Source organism: Copadichromis virginalis, linkage group LG23 (assembly GCF_057382275.1).
Source record: "Copadichromis virginalis isolate Kocher_CV1m ecotype Utaka linkage group LG23, C_Virginalis_male_GT1.1, whole genome shotgun sequence".
NCBI classification, from domain to species: Eukaryota; Metazoa; Chordata; class Actinopteri; order Cichliformes; family Cichlidae; genus Copadichromis; species Copadichromis virginalis.
In genome coordinates this window covers 25,532,094-25,548,508 of record NC_140639.1, presented here as the reverse complement: position 1 = coordinate 25,548,508, position 16,415 = coordinate 25,532,094, and the positions used below count along the sequence as shown (strand labels likewise).

The window sequence follows — 16,415 nt, the reverse complement described above, 5'->3', positions numbered from 1 at the left end:
ATTAACAAAAAAGGAGTTTTTCAGGGTTAGAGGTTTGGTTTGGGGTCAGGTGAAAACAGATACAATTTCCGTAATCAGGGAGTTTCGAGGTTTACACCAGATTAAGGACAAATTATGGGATAAATTAAGAGATTATCTGAAATTACAGGAGGCTCAAACCCCTTTAAAACGTTAATAAAACCAAATAACTTTTCTATTTCTAAAACTATGTTTAATGGTTACAAGTCTTTTTAATATATGTCTGTATTTTAACAGTATCTTAAAGGAAACCCTTAAAATACATCACTTTTTTCCCCTCATGGGATTTGTTGTGTTGTTTAAAAATCACATTAAAATTCCCATAATCCAGAAAATATCAACAGTTTACCATAAACAGCTTTCAAAGTAGAAACCTCTAAAATTATAATCATTTTCAACCTATAAGTATCTTGACCCACCAACATATAACCAACCAATTTAAGGGAGACTCATGTCAACCTTACCATCGTCTTAATTTTATAATTAATGGATTTTTCAATTTACGTGTTTTTAGAGTTAAATAAGGATGTTTTAAGGGATTATTGCTTCATAGTGTTTTACAAATATAAATGTCAAACAAAAAAAACATTTGTTTGTGCAGTTTTTTAAATCTGAATGTTCATTTGGTCTCATCTGTGTCACTTCGAGTTTTTTTATTCTTCCCATCAGGCCTCAGCAGGAAGCCAAATGTCTCCCATCGCCGCAGGAAGTTCATTAGGGTCTTATTTGGCTCTTACTTTGCAGTTCAGCTTCCTCACCTGTTGTCCTGAGCCACTCCCAGCGGGTGGAGGCGTCCTGAGTCCAACAACTTCCTCCCCAGCCAGTGTAAAAGCTGCGAGTACCAGTGGATCCCATCACTGTGGCCCCCAGTGGTCCGAGTCCAGCTGTGGATCAGCCTGAGTGGGGCAAAGGCCCAGTGAGCAAGGGAGTGCTGGTCCACCACTGCGTAGCAGGACACCACCACCCCGTCCACCACCACCGTCCCCTGCTGGGTCAGCGGCGCAAACACCCCTTTCATCTCCTTTACTGTCACCCGGCTGATCCGAGACAGACGCCCCTCCCTGTGCTTCTGTCCCGCTTTACCCTCTGACACCAGCACACACTGTCCCGGCTGGGCATTGCTGGCGTACACAGTCCTGAGGGCATTGCGGGCTGGCACCATCCCTTCTGAGCAGTTCTCTTTGGATACAAATATCAGGTGGGCGGCAGTGAGTGAGAGCTGAGCTCCAGCTTCAGTCTGCAGGGTGTAAAAGAGTTTCCGGGTCTTGGGGTCCCGATCGAGGAAAGTCAGGACCTCACTGAACACAAGCTCACCGCTACCGTCACTGCCTGACGAGACGAGGACTCGCTCACCGGGTCGCAGATCGCTGACGGGCTTCTGACTTCCACTTTCCAATATGACCAAGGCCTCACCAGGGAAACAACCTCCAGACTTAGCCGCCACTGAGTGGTCTGAAGACAGAGACAGAGATAAAAGATAGCCATCAGGTTTGGACAGTGTTTAAAATGTATTCCACTACAGATTACAGAATACATGCCCCAAAATGTATGTAGTACTGTATTCCATTACGTTACTCAATGAGAGTAACGTATTCTGAATACTTTGGATTACCTAATATATTATCATGCTTTTTATAACTACATGAATGTACTATTGCTGTGTGATTTATTACTATTACTGAAGGTTACTCGCCATACCAACACTAACTAGATTTTTAAATCGTAATATAAATGAGTAACAGTAGGTTGGACATTAGGTAAGGCTGCATTTTTTGCAGCAATCTCGTATAGAAAACTATTCTGCGGCTATATAAAACAGGTCCGCGGCTCCGAACGGTAATAAAGGGACCTCTGGCTAATACGTCGGGTTCCGTGTGGGGCTCGTAATTTTTTATTTTTTTTTAATTATACATTTGAAAGAAAATGTGAAAGCTTCTGATATTTTGAAAGAAAGTGAAGATATTTTGTTAATCTGCATTATCAAGATAAAAATCTTTATTTACAACAAGTTTTTAAAATGCTTTTCCATAATTTCAAATTTTATTGTAAAAAAACAACAACAAAAAAAGCATATTTTCTTTTGTGTGAGGGATTATATTTCATCACGAACAATATTTTAATTAAAAAAAACCAACATCTTATAAACAATGTTTTTATTTATTTTTTTACATTATTTATCACACTCACAATCCCAAAGTTTGACACAATTTTTAGACTAAAGATGCCAATAAATGTTTGAGATTTTCTGTTAATAAAATATTTGCAAAAAACATCACAATTCGAACCTTATCTCATAGTAATGACTTGTGTCTTAATATGTTATGTTATTTTTCAGCTGGTGGCTCCATAGTTGGTGTTTAACACATTTGCTTGGCAAATGAAAGGCAGCTGGTTAAAATCAGAGACACAAATACCTTCAGGATTTGTTATACATTTGAATAAACAGCACAAAATTGGCTTTTAGAAGTAACACTTTTAATCTAACGTCTTATAGTTTTGAGTAAAAATTTATTTAATTTCTAACACTTCGGATCCGTCTCATAGTTTAGACCCATGAGGTCACTGTTCTTGTCTTTCCTTGAACCCCCCCCCCCCAAAAAACAACTAATAACCCAAATTGTTAAGCTACTTAGATACAATTTATTTTTACAATTTGGATTTATAAATTCATAACTATAACTGTTTGTTTTTGTTTTTTTATTACATTTCTAACTCCCAATCGTGTTGCATGTGCAGTTTTTTGGGGGGGGGGGGCAGTAATAGACTTCCATACTAAAGTTCTTGATAACATAATAAATCTCTCCACCTCCCTTTAGCCAAATATTGACTCTTTCCTTTCAATCGCTGCACATAAAAGAACAATAACCAGCCTGTCAAACACAACCTCCTTCATAAAGGTGCATGTTGGGTCGTACATGTGTCCCCAGCCCAGATTGTGTTCGTGGCAATGAGTTCAGGCACTTGAAAGTAACCCCTGAGGGCTCAAGTCTATCTGGGGATAAATATTTGGAGAAGGTAGGAAAGCCAAGGCCAAGTGATAAGATAAGTCACCTGAAGGAGGAAGGAGCAGAGCAAGAAAACCAGCCAGTCATATCCTGACTTTTGAAATAAAGAAACAACCATTTCTTAGACTAAACTGGTAACATACTTTTGAAAAAGCAAGTAAAATTAATTTGTAGCTTATTAGTAACCCAAAACATTTGAAATAAATAAGACAAAATGTTGACTTGACAGCTTATATTTGTGGATCAGTATGTAAGTTTAATTCAGTATTTATTTAATACATTATTTTTTACATTTTTTTCATAACCTCTGAATTTTTTTAACCACTTCTGTCCTAATTATGACTTTAAAATTACACATTTTGATTCTAGTAATTTCAAAACATGAACCTTGTACTCGTTCATGTTTTCCAGACTAAAAACATCGCACATGTTGCTCTATCTTGTCTTGCTCTTTATTCAAGATTAAATTCTGTAATATAGAAAAATGCCATGACATGAAATCCAAAATAATACGTCTGCTTTAAGATTTTAAATAAACTTGATGAGCAATTTTGAACGTTAACATGGGATAATGATGTAAATTGTGAGCTGAAAGTAAAAACAGTAGTGTTAGGGAAGAGAAGGGTAAATAATTAAATATAATTTGTGGTGAAAGTTTTGGCTAAATATGGAATCAGTGTAGCTAAACGTTAAAACAAACTATACCTTTTCTAGTTTCAGTAATCTCATGATATATCTATTCTGAATTTTCTATCATTTGTTGAGCGTACCTTATACTGAGAGCAATAAAAGAACAAAAAAGTCCACGTCTTTCACCCAAAATATTACCTTCCTAACTGCTTCATGACATGAGCACAGTGGGAACAGCTCAAGTATGAGGTGAAATGTGCATCAGTAGGAGTTAAAATGCTCCATCAATCCCTCCGTTTCCTCCTTTTCTCACGTCCACCCCCAATTTTTCAGTCCAGTCTTTCATCTATAGCGGTCCAGCACTTTGCTGCCCTCTAGTGGTTGTTTCCTCTTGTTGCTGCCCCGCTTTTAATTGCATTTAAAGGGATTTGGGGGGCAGGGGTGTTTGTTGTCAAAGAGTTCATCTTCCCAGTTTCTTTTCTTTGTCATATTTTGAAGAATTTTGAAGAAAATTAGGAGAAAAAAGAAGAAGAAGAAATCAAAAACATGAAAAAAAATACCAACTTGATTGGTTGCCCTTCTGATCAAGTCAAGTTCTGGGCCCTCGCAACCCGATCTGGGAGGGAAGGAGAGAGGAGCAGGAGAAAGAGGAAGGGAAAAGAGAGGTAAGGTTGGAAAAGGGAGAAAGAAAAGGAAAATCTCAGTTACCACTCAGTGTAAAATGTGTCACTGGGGGTTTAAAGTGGATGCATTTTAATAAGAGGGTGCAACTCTCAGCACATCTGTGTTACTTTTAACTGTAACTTTTCATAACAGACACCCTGAGAACAGTGGCTATGTGGAGAAGTTTGAACCATGATGAGAACGTGCAGTCTCTTCTTTATACATCCTGATGGAGTCAAGTATTACGAGTTGCATTTCCAGCAAAAATACCTAAAAGTTTTCAAGAAAGTTTGGCATGCGAAATAAAAAGTTCAGGTAGGTTAATTAGCTGCTTTTCTTCACGGTTTCTTGGTGCAGTGAAGTAAAGCACTGCAAGGTCTCAGTAGTCCATCTATCAGATATTTGTGGACAGCATTTAACATTACAGCTCAGTAATAAATGATGAATAGTCTGTCAGGCATTTTATGGTCTCCACTTCTTTCATGCAAAAGTCCATAAAGCTGTGTTCGCACCTACTGAATGTGAACAAATGTCAGCAAACACACAAGCTGTCCCCGTTCAGTTTAAGTCAAAATATGCTTGTGAGCTAACGTTACATTAGGGGAATATTAATGTGGTGCTGGAGAGAGAGAGGATAGGAGCAAAAGATGAGAGATACTTTTTAAAAGCTAAGTAAGTTACATTTAATTTAAATGTAAAGTTTATATGTATGGTCTTGATTCATTTTAATGTTTTTCGCCCAATGAGACACTCAAATCTGTATGTGATGTGTCTTTGAAGTCACCTTTTCGGTGAAAAGATACTGTTTAATACCCGTGAGACTTTTTTTCATAGATTCAACTGAAGAAATAAGAACAAACTATGTATTTAACTATGTATTTTTGTGACAGGCTGCTTGCAACAAAGTGTCGTAAGATACAATATAAAATTGATTCTTTGCTACGTTTTTTGGTAAGTGTAGACACAACACGGGTTCATCCATTGAATTAGGAAACTTTTTTTTGCTTCAACAATTCATAACTCAGTGTTAAGTAGCTTTGCAACAAAAACATTTATCATAAAGTCTCCAGTTCAAGAAATGGAATGAAGATGAGTAAAAAAGCAGACAATTGTGCATAGAAGAACTTTGAAAGACCTTTAGGAAGTCAGGTTTCCGAACTAAGATTTCTGATTGCAAAATATTATCCTTTGACTTTTTTAGGTAAGTTATAGTTTTTTGCAGTTTTTCTAAGTCTGCTAGGGTCCACTTGTGTCCTTACATTTTTTTAATACTTTTGTAATATTACTTATGATTACAAATTTTGTGACAAGGCAGACTCGTCTATGGAGAATGCAATGTTCCAATGCGCCAACTATGCACACGCCCTTCGTGTATGTTGAGTTTCCAGTTCTCTGTGTCCACAGTTTCCAAAACGCAGCATACAGACGCCTGTTTTTTCCCCCCAAACTTTGCCATCTGTGAATTAAGACTGACATTTTGTTTGCAGGTGGTTTAATCAAAAAAGTTCATCCCACAAAAATAGAAACCTGCTTTAAATTTGCCCATTAACCTCTTCAAGGTCACCTCCTTGTGCACCTCTGGACCACTGCAAATCATTTTGATCATGTTTTGTTTGTAGATAAGATGAAGCAATTATGAATTTTAGTCTTCTTAATTCTTTTCCCCATAAAGACAACATCTGACGACCTCCCATGAACCCTCAAGTCTTGACACTTCAAAATATATCAGTACAGACCTGGTTTGACGACCATTAGAATATGTTTCCCAGGGTTTTTTTTCCAAGGAGATCTCTGCCTAAGCTACAGAGGCAGACGTCCTGCATAATTCCTGTTCTGGAAGCAGGCCTAAAATATAGCATAAACCACTCAGTTCAGAAAATAGAAACTAGCTTTACCCCCAGCAGGTATCCAAGCGGTAAAGAGTTAGGTAACCAGGTGTGTGCGGCTGTATTAAGTTCAGATGAGGTGGCTGCTGTGTGAGTAGAGGCAGAAAGCCACAGACAACTCGAAGATGAGTTTTTTGAGGAAGCCTAAGGTGAGTGGTTGTTGTGAGATAAACTGAAGACACAGAATGTAAGAGATAGTGCCTACTTTAGATGCAATAAAACAGTTAGTGGGCAAAGACAGAAGAGTGAAAGTAAAGCAAAGCAGATGCACATATGAGAAATCAGTTTTCAAGAAATCTAGAGTCCATTTTCTTTAAAAAAAAAAAAAATCTATCTTGACAAAACAATTCCTAGTATTTGCATTTTTACATTTCTGCTCACACAAAGACTGAAAAAAAGAGAAGGATAACACCTCGCTTGGCTTTCATGAAGCATTTGTAGGCTTTAGAAGATTTGCCCCCAAGCGTGAAAGAGTTCAGTTTCAAGCTACAAAATCATTCAGGGGAAGACGATGGTTTTGTTGACTTTCTGAACAATATTTAACCAAAACCACAAACCTTTTCTAACCTTCACCAAGCACTTTGAGTTAATCGTGTCTGTGGCATCACTAGTTGCCATGACTGGAGGCTGAAAAACAAAACCTTCAAACCTTGCAGTGAACTCAACACGGTTCCTTTCTGTGAGGTCTAAAATTAAAAAAAAATGTGGCTCACTGTGAAATGTCTTAAAAAGATTTAACGTCATTAGGAAATAAAAATGATCCTGTTTTCTTTGAGTATTTAAACATTTAGATTTCTTTAGTTTATATTTGATTAAAGCATAAAAGACTTCACCGCGCTTCAGAAGTCACTTCCGATTATATGAATCCTTGCATTTGGACATTTTTGTGCTGCCAGAGCTAATCCAAATAGAGCAGTTTAAGCTTTATTAACAAAACTGCAGTAAAATTACATGCAATTTACCTAGAGGGTGCCTGAAATCTCAGTACATGAATAAATGGCTGAAATAATTACCTGCTTCTAGGTCCCAGGGTGTCAAACTCGATCTGGTCCCAAGTGGATACGACTGCAAAAGTCACTGCCTCTCAATTGTTTATCTTATATCTCTGTAAGCATGTCTTTTCTTGTAAGTGAGAAGTTACAAGAAAAGTACTGGCAGCTTGTTGTAATTAATGTAATTAACAGAACATTTTAATGACTTACTGCAGACAACTAAAAATAAAAAAACAGGAACTTTTCTGTTACGCGACAACTAACAATAAAAAAATTGAACGTTTTTGTTATTTAATAGAAAACTTACTACAAAAAATAACTTTTCTGTTAACTAATGGACTTCTAAAAATAAAAAAAACATAACTTTTTTGGTATTTAATTGAATACTAACAATAAAAATAAAAAAAGACTTCAACTCCTGTTTTTTTTTATGTTTCTATGGTTAGTCCAGTGCTTCTTTGCTTTAGTGTCTAACAGGGTGTGGGTGATGTTAGTTTGGTCAGTAATAAGAGTAAAACTGACACAATACACAGCTAACAGTTAAAAATTGATGCTCTTCTCATTAACAATTTTCACATTTTCCAAAGTCATCCAGGGGTTGAGATTGGACCTTTTGGTGAGCCTGTTCTGGCCCCCAGGCCTCATGTTTGACACCCCTGTTGTAGACACATATTAATATTATCCATGTTTCTGGAACACCTTGCTTCTTACTTCCTGTGATTTGGCGCACTCGCTCACCTGACTTGACACTGCAGTGGATGTGATATTTGGACTCGTAGTAGACCCAGTCGAATCCAGCCTCCACTGCCAGCCGTGCCAGCATGGCGTACTTGTTCCTGTCCCGGTCCGACGTGGTGATGTCCACCGCCCGGCCCTCGTAGTGCAGAGACTCCTCCGAGTGGTGGCCGTCCTCATCCCAGCCCTCGGTGACCCGTAGCCGGACCCCAGGCCACAGGTTCATCACCGAGATGGCCAGAGAGTTCAGCCTGTCTTTGCAGCGCTGCAACAGAGGAGGCACACAGGACGTGTCTGGATCAATATATTTGCATTTTTTATGTGAATATGTTTGTTCACTGGGGACTGAAGCCTCATCCTCTGCTGCTGCGCAGCTTTAAAACCAACCAGGAAAACACAGACTCTTTACAAAGACCCCTTCTCTCGTGGACTTCACCAAACCCCCTTTGCCTCACCCCTCTCCCCCTTGTCTGTGGCTCCAGCCTGCTGTCCCAGCTCAGCCCGGTGTTTGCTCTCTGTGGTGAGCTAACGGAGGAGGGAGGCTATGACGGATGGAGGGGGGGACTGTGAGGTTACAGGGTGGCTGGGTGGGGGTGACATGTGGTGGCGGCTACAAGAACAAGAGGTCCTCAGCGTCCCTCTAAACCTGGAGTCTGGTCAGGGTGAGCAAACAGGAGGTGAGAGGGCCTATTGAAGGACCCCTCCCCTCCCTTCCCATTGCTCCGGCATACACAAATCTCACCTTCCAGTCTGCCCCGTTTATCTAATCCACACCCGAGCTGCATTGTCAGGGCAGCAGTCACGGCGTCTTGGATAACCTCTCAGACAGGCACTAGTCCTGGTCTCACTGTGAGTAAATGTAACTAACAGCAGTCAAAGACTTAAAGATGGACAACAATTAAGGAATTTTAGATATTCCTCCCCCCATTTCATTTTTTTTAAACCCCTAATTTTTGAACATTTTTAGTCACATTAACCTCCTAACACCCGAACTCTTTCATGGCATGCTTTTTTAATTACTCTTTGCTATTTGTGCTGATTGGCACCTGATGAATGTTAAAACAAAGAATTACCAGGTTTTTTCTTTTTTGTTTCAGAGAAAAATGAGATCCAGTTATAAGGACATTTGTTTTAAATTTCAATAGAACAGTGGAAGTATAATGTCCTCTTAAGTGCAAATCAGACAAAGAGCAAAATTTTGTATTTTGATCTAGACAACCCAAAATGTGATGACCACATATGTGGATGCCAGGTCCCAGGAGGTTAAATTATAGAAAATTAAAAACACAACTATAAGAGGCTGATAATTAAAGATCCTAATTTAAGGATGAATATTTTTGGTTATTAACGCGTAAACCAATTCCAGATGTCACCAGAGGCCAATTCATAGACGGGTTTCAGCTGTGACACTTACTGGCCTGAAGAGGATTTGGGTTGTTTTTTTTTTTATGAAGCTTAAGCAGCAGAAATAAACATGTTTAGTCTGAAGAGTTGGTGCGTTTGGATATGTGCAGAGGTCTTTTGGTAAAAAGAGCTTTTTCCTGTGTAAATGCTGTGAAAAGGGAGATTTTGAAAAACTTCCAGGGTGAAAACTTTCAGAAATTTATGCTTTTACACGTGGAGTGAAAGGTGCATGCCTTTATCTTCTTTCTGATGTCAGACTGTGAGCCATGTTACTGTTTGTGGACTTTTGATGGCCTAATACTTCTATTCAGTAAGGGTTACATCACCACCTGTTTTGGCGTACTACTGACATTGCTCGATGTCGCTTTGTTACATTTCTGCGTGGGTATTGTTTTTTCAAAACAATCATAGAAAAATCTTTGTTAAAAAAATACATGTGGACAGCTTTAGTTTCCCTCTTCATGACAAATGTAGAGAAGGAGATCTATCGATCTATCGATCAAACTCACCAGTTTAGATTGCATTAAGGCTTAAAGTTTGCATTATTAGTGGACTGTGCAAACAGACCGTCCAAGAAGTCGGTACGCTCTGTCCATGTGATGCAGCGTGTTAACTTAGTTTGATAACCTAGTAAGTCACCTTTTTTTACCCAAACATTATCATCTGGTTGCATAAAAGCAAGAACAACAGAGTCCAAAATGCAAACATTGAATCGTCAAACTACATGACACTGTGGTCATTGTGTCCATCCTTTATATACAGTCTTCTCTTTGTGAAAACTAAAACTAGCTCTGAAAAAACACTTTAGTTTTTATTTATATTTAAGTTAACCAGACTTTTGGGGGAAAAATTAAAATTAACTGATATGATTTTGTGAACTTGGCAAACAAACTAAAATAAAACTTAAAAAGTACAGAGAAAATATACTTAGTTTTACCATTTCTTTGATAAAGATTTTATTTAAAAATTACTGATGAGGGAAGGTTAGACGTGTTTATTGGGACTCTAGATGTCTACAAGACTCTGAGTCAACAGCTTTCAAAGGTTCTGTTTTATTGTAATAACTGTACTTATTTTCCTGATTCTTGCCTTTAGTATAGGTCCAGCTTATAATGATTATTTGAAAGACTCCAACTAAAAACTAAAATGGAACAAAAAAAATCTATTCAGGAAGCTAAACTGAAGCTAAATTGAGTCAAAATGAAATGAAGACAAAGAGTAATTAGAAAATAAAAAACTAATATTGCTGATCAATAAGTGGAAATTTTAGGTCAGGCTTGGCCAACTCCAGGCCTCATTGGTTTTGATGGGGTTTTTTTGTTTGTTTTGTTTTAAAAAGACACTTGGGGATGAATCTTTTGTTATTCATTGAACTTACTTAAAACTGTTTTTTTTTTCCAAAAATTACTCATATTGAGTAATGCGTATTTTCTTTTTAATTAACCCCCCCCCCCCCCCACACACACACACAGAGGATAAAAGTTCTGGATACATTTTCTCCAAGGAGGAAACATTTCCTCAGTAGCCAGTACAAAGGCTCGTGGGCATGTTTAACTTCAAATCTCTAATTTAGTCGTGGTTGTGGGATTTATTTCAGATACGCTCTGTTTAGTTTTAATGTGGTTTCTAGTGTTTGCGAAGCCAAGAGCAGCGTAGAGGGTTATCTATCACAAACTTGTAGTGATTAATGACTCCCCGTCTGTGATTATGTTGAGTTTGTCATTTAAATGTTAATAAAACCAGATTTAACGATATAAAGGATACAGTAGCTTCTGAATCTGAAGACTGCCTTAAATCTGCAGTCTTTCTAATGACCACCAGGGGGTGATTCCCTTTGTTGAAGAAAAAAAAAAGAAAAAAAAAGAAAGAAAGAAGAAGACTTGATTGTATAGAAGTCTATGGGAAGAGGACCACCAGCTCTCCTGCTCTGTGTGACCTCACTAAACTCTTTCATGATGAGTTTATGGGCTCGGTCATTAGATTTAGTTCTCAATCAATACACCATAAAGCTCATTTTTAAAGTTCATAAATTGTGGTTTATATTGAAAGTCAGAAAGAAATCCAAAATTGACTGATAACCTGTCAATCAGGAGTCATTCATCAGTGGTTTGGCCGATTATTTCCTCCACTATCGGATTTTAAAGCAATCTTGAAGGACGATGCCTTGAATAACAACATTTTCACCAATTTTAATACAAATAAATACAAGTTGTTGACCAAACTGGAGATTTTTAAGCAAAATTTGCCAACAAAACAACACATTTTTATTCTATTAAAGTAATTTCATAATAATTTCATTCCCAGTGCACTGCACATGCATGAAATCTGATGGAAAATCTGCCCTCCAAGATTACACTCACTCCCATCAAATGAAAGGTTAAACAGTCAAACTTTTTTCATCTGCTCTGGTTTTGAATGGAAGGAGATTTTGTTGGTTTTAAGTGGCAGAAATCTTATTAAATGAACTGTGTGGCTGGAGGCAGTCTTGTCATTCCGCAGCTGCCACTGAAAGCGTCTCTCAGTGATGCAGCCTTTCATGAATCTCGGCTCATTAAGGCTCCAAACTGGGATTAAACCCCATAAATGTCTTTTTTCCCCATGTTGGCTGTGATAAGAATAGCTCGTGGCTCGGTGGCCACAGATGCCTTTTCACAGCGTTCACTGTGGATTTTTAAAAAAACGTCTTGTGTTTTCTCTCTGCGGTCAGAGCAAGGAGCTGAACTTCATAAATCAGACGATAGATTTTGTTGGTTTTCCTTTCAAGGTGTACAGATCGACGGGGGGTTTCTGTAGGAGCGGTTTTAGCACCAAACCGCTGGCTGCACAAACACTGGGCGCACAGACCGACAACATGCGCTTATGCACAACTCTGCGCTGCAAAAAGTGTCCCTCTGAGTCTGAGAAGGTTCTGTTTAGTCTTGTGGGTCCTGTTTTAGCTGGATGAAAGAGATAAAAAAAAAAAAAAACTACTGAAGAAAACGTTCTAAAATGCAAGTGAATGTTTCCAAAAATCAACTTTTTAAAGAACAGTCTCGCTTTTTGTGTATCAGTTTTTACGCGTCAAAGCTCCAAATAATCCGCAAAAATCTGCGCAGATTTATCGTGTATGTTGGTAAAACGTTGTTGCACTTTTGCTTAGCTTAACACATGACCTTTAAAATGACATTAAACGATATAAATGCAGTTTTAAAGTGCCACTTTTTGCAGTGCGGCTTCGACCCCTGAACAGTCGCGTCTGTATGCAGCAGCTCAGGAGCGCCCAGGAAAAAAGGAATAAAATCTAAAGAGGCAGGGGGAAAATCCGTATAATTAAGGCTTCAGCACAAGTGAAGTGGGCTATTTTTGCACAGGAGCACTGCGAAAACAAACAAAAAAGTAACGCGGAATAGTAAAAGACAAACAGGAGGCTGTCTCCTGCGGCTTAGGGCTCATAAATTGTGTGCAGGTCTGCGCCGGTGACGAGCAGCGGCTCCGAGTGCGTGCTGCAAAAAATGTCCAGCTTGGAGAAGACCTGTCCCCTTTATGAGCCTTAAATTCATTAATCAAGCTCACACCAAGGAGGCTTTGAGCTTTAGAGCAATTTTCTGGCAAAGTGACACGAGTAAGAAAAAAAAACCTCAGCTGGGTCAAGGCAAATATCAACAATATCGATACCAATGATGGTAGTACAATAGGGTCCATTCTTTGTTTCTACCCTCTACATTCAGCAAGCAGCTTACTGATGTTAAATTGTAATTTTCTATAGAGATTTAAAAATATAACTCAAGCTTCAACATTTTAAAATTCACAAAAAGCTAAAAGGTGTGTTTTTGTTGCATTAACTAATTATTGTTGAAAGTAAAATCAATAATTAGTTAACACAACAAATCACGAAAAGTGATTTCATGGTTATTAAATTCGCTAATCAATGACAAATTCCCATACATCATGACACACTGCTCTCACCTATAGGGTGCCGTTATAGGTTAAAGCTATCGGTATTGGTATCGGCAATACTGGCCCTGTATTAACTTGGTATGGTTCATTCCAGAATTCGCTCGAGTGTCCTGATTTTGTAGATAACCGTTATAAATCGGGTTCAGTTAAGAACTCGTTCGCTCATGCAGGTGTTGCACATGTCTGTTCAGCCTCTACTTCTTGCAGCGTGTACAGCGAGGTGACAGCTCCAGCCCGGAGTGCGCGCTTTCATTCCCCACGTGGGTCTGTGGACACAAACGCTCAGGGAGGAAGCCCGCGGTCACAAGACCCAGATATAAATACTTTATTCCTGGGGAAATAGGGAGTCAAATAAATTCCACGCGAAGCCACATCAGTGACGGTGTCGTAAAGATTTCTGACAGTCCAAAAAGGAGACTGTTAACTCGACCAGTGAGGCTAAAAACGAAAACTGTAAACATGAGCACACGCTTGACCCCGGGCTCTAACCAAATACGACTTTTGGCTGTTTCTCCACCAAAAAAACATGATGTAGAAACAGAGGACATAGTGTTTTAATTAAGAGCGACCGCTCGCCGTACATTTTTAGAAGGGGTTGCCCACTTTTTTACGCATGAGCTGCCCACAGTGAACCTCTGATTCCAACCTCTACTGTTCAGCCTTCGCAGGACTTTTAGACTCTATTCAGCTAATCCGTGCTTCGCCCCCCAAGAAATGTCTGAGTTAAACTTGTAGCTTTATTTATTTTTTTAAAAAAAGGACGATAAAGTTTAATAGAGCTGCTGCTGTGATTTAAATCAGTGCCAACTTGGAGAAAATCTGTTTTAAAGCGCATCTTTTTCATTTAAAATCATTAGGGGATGAATGTGATAAAATTATTTTGTTGGCAAAGACCGTTTTTCTTTGAGTCTTTCTTTGAAGGGCTTTGAGTCAACAAGATAACAGCGTCCACGGGTTTAAAGACGGGGCAAAGTGCACAGACCTCCTGCGCACAAATGCCTGCTTCTCTCTGAGCCGGACTGTAGTCGGGCTTAAAGGCACTACAGCAGCTGGGAGGGTTACCTGCGTCATCAGGCGGTCTGCACCTGTGTTCTCCTCATCCTTGAAGATGATGTCGGGGTTGTAGTTGGGGGTGAGCTCCTTGAAGCGCTCGGAGTTCCGGGTAATTTTCCCTTCGTATCTCCCGCTGGCTCCCAGCGTCTTCTCGCCCACGTTGGGGGTGAACTGCTTGTAGGCGAGAGGGACCAGCTTCCGCGGCGGCCGCCTCTTGCCATTGCCTCTGCCCGGTCCGCACCCCTCGCTGACCGGTGACAGGAGGAACGCGCACCCGGCGAGGCACGTCACCAGCGTCGAGAGCAGCATTCCGCCTGGCGGCCGGTGTGTCACCCCCCTCCCACCTACTGCGGGAGGCCAATATGTCTCCGCTGTATTTCTGTTGGAGTGTCCCCTCCTTCCACGCGTGGGTTCCCCTTTGTAATCTTAGAGCGGAGACAACAGAGCAGGACTCATCCCAGAGTCCCCAGAAGTCGCCATTCCCGGCGCGTAAAAGTGGCCAGTGCGCCGCTGGAGCCCAGCTGGAGAGAAGTGAACCTGTTCTCTGCGCCGCTGCTCACGCACTGCGTGTCCCGAGTGCACGCGGAGTGCAGGGGCATAAATAGGAGAGGTGAGTTTATCTTGGCAAGCAGGTTCAAAGCTGTGCCTCTGCGTTGAAACTGTGAGAAACGGGCTCGGAGACAGACGCGGAGGCGCGCGGCGCGTAGGCTGTTGGACACGGCGGTCACGGGGTGTCCCCGCAGCGGTTTCTGTCTCTCGGTTTTCCTCTCAATGCGTCGCTGTGGCGCGCGGCGGCTGGCAGAAATGCTGGCAGGAAGCAAGCCTGCTACAGTGCACACGAGGTGCCGCGGGAGGAGGAGAAGGAGACCGCGCCCTTCTGGACCTGCCCTCTACTCAGTCCTCTCCTCCCATCGCGGCCGCCTTCATCCGTTTATTGTCGGCTCGGGCCTGCGCCGAGGACACGCAAACACAGAGCCACGAGACCCGCGAGGGCCGGTGTCCTTTGGACCCGCGTTCCCAAGGCGAGACGCATGAGGGCGAGCGCAGGTGCGCGCATGACCCCTCCTTCCTCAGTGCAGGTAGCAGCTCTGCTGTGGGCAACGAAGCTGTGAGCACATCAAGCGAGAGCAGGGGGACCTCGACGACACAGAGACCTCGACTTACACAAAAACACACTAAAAGCGAACACGTGACGATAGTTCAGGCTTTAAAGGACTAAAATCGTATAATTCTGCCTCATTAATAAAGGCCCTGAATTCTGAGATCACCTCAAGGTGATGGACGCTTAAATTTGGGTTTGATTACCTTGAGTGACTGCCTTCGTCCATGTTTCAGGCTTTTCTTTTATAAGTGGCTTGCTGAGAGGGGAAAAAGTCAGAAATCATAGAAACTAAACATAAAACAAACCTAAAGGTGACAAATGTTTACATAAATGAGTGCAAAAGCTCAACAGTGACAAGCTGACGCCATTAAGTGCAGTTTTACCTGCCTTATCACCAAAGAACATGATCTACTTTGGTACAGTGCTCCAAAAGGTGCTTCTTTCTTGATTCTGACTCATTTCTTTGTTAAATGCCTTGTTGGAGCTTTCAGAAGCTACAGTATAACCAGCAACACAGTTCAAAGAGTTGGGCTGAATAGCATCTTTTGTGAATCTTTGCTGAGGAGAAAGGTTCTCTTAAATTCAGAGATTACACACATCACAGATGGTTTCACTGGTACCGAATGTAGCTAACTGGAGACACTGGAACAAAATTAACCCTGACATGCTTACCGGCTGCTTTGTTGTCGGGGTTACAGAGACTACATTCAGGGAGATCACTTGAGGATAACTGAGCGGCTTATTGGACAGATCCGGTTTCACAAACCACCCAACACCGTTTCAGAGCCCATTGAGCCCTCTGCTGATGTCACACCCTCCATCACCAGGGGTCAAACTGAAGTCTGAGGCCTGCTGAGGGGTCCCAAGATAAACCAGAAAACAGGAGACCTTTCCAACAACCCTCCACCAGATCAGGAAACTCATGGAAACTGTCATCTGATGCAACATGTATTGACCAAAAATTTAATTTTAGCAACTATCGAAGAAACTT

The 16,415-nt window shown here is 40.6% G+C and overlaps 1 protein-coding gene across 1 annotated transcript; it reads right to left on the bottom strand.

The window, feature by feature from the left end:
• Positions 1-772: 772 nt before the first annotated feature.
• On the bottom strand, positions 773-14,677 carry LOC146681012 (indian hedgehog B protein-like). Its single transcript, XM_085449268.1, has 3 exons — positions 14,332-14,677; positions 7,933-8,194; positions 773-1,470 (listed from the first exon to the last, which is right to left on the bottom strand). The coding sequence occupies exons 1-3, from the start codon at positions 14,629-14,631 to the stop codon at positions 773-775; spliced, it is 1,260 nt and encodes a 419-aa protein (XP_085305394.1). The 5' UTR covers positions 14,632-14,677.
• Between the last annotated feature and the right edge of the window lie 1,738 nt (positions 14,678-16,415).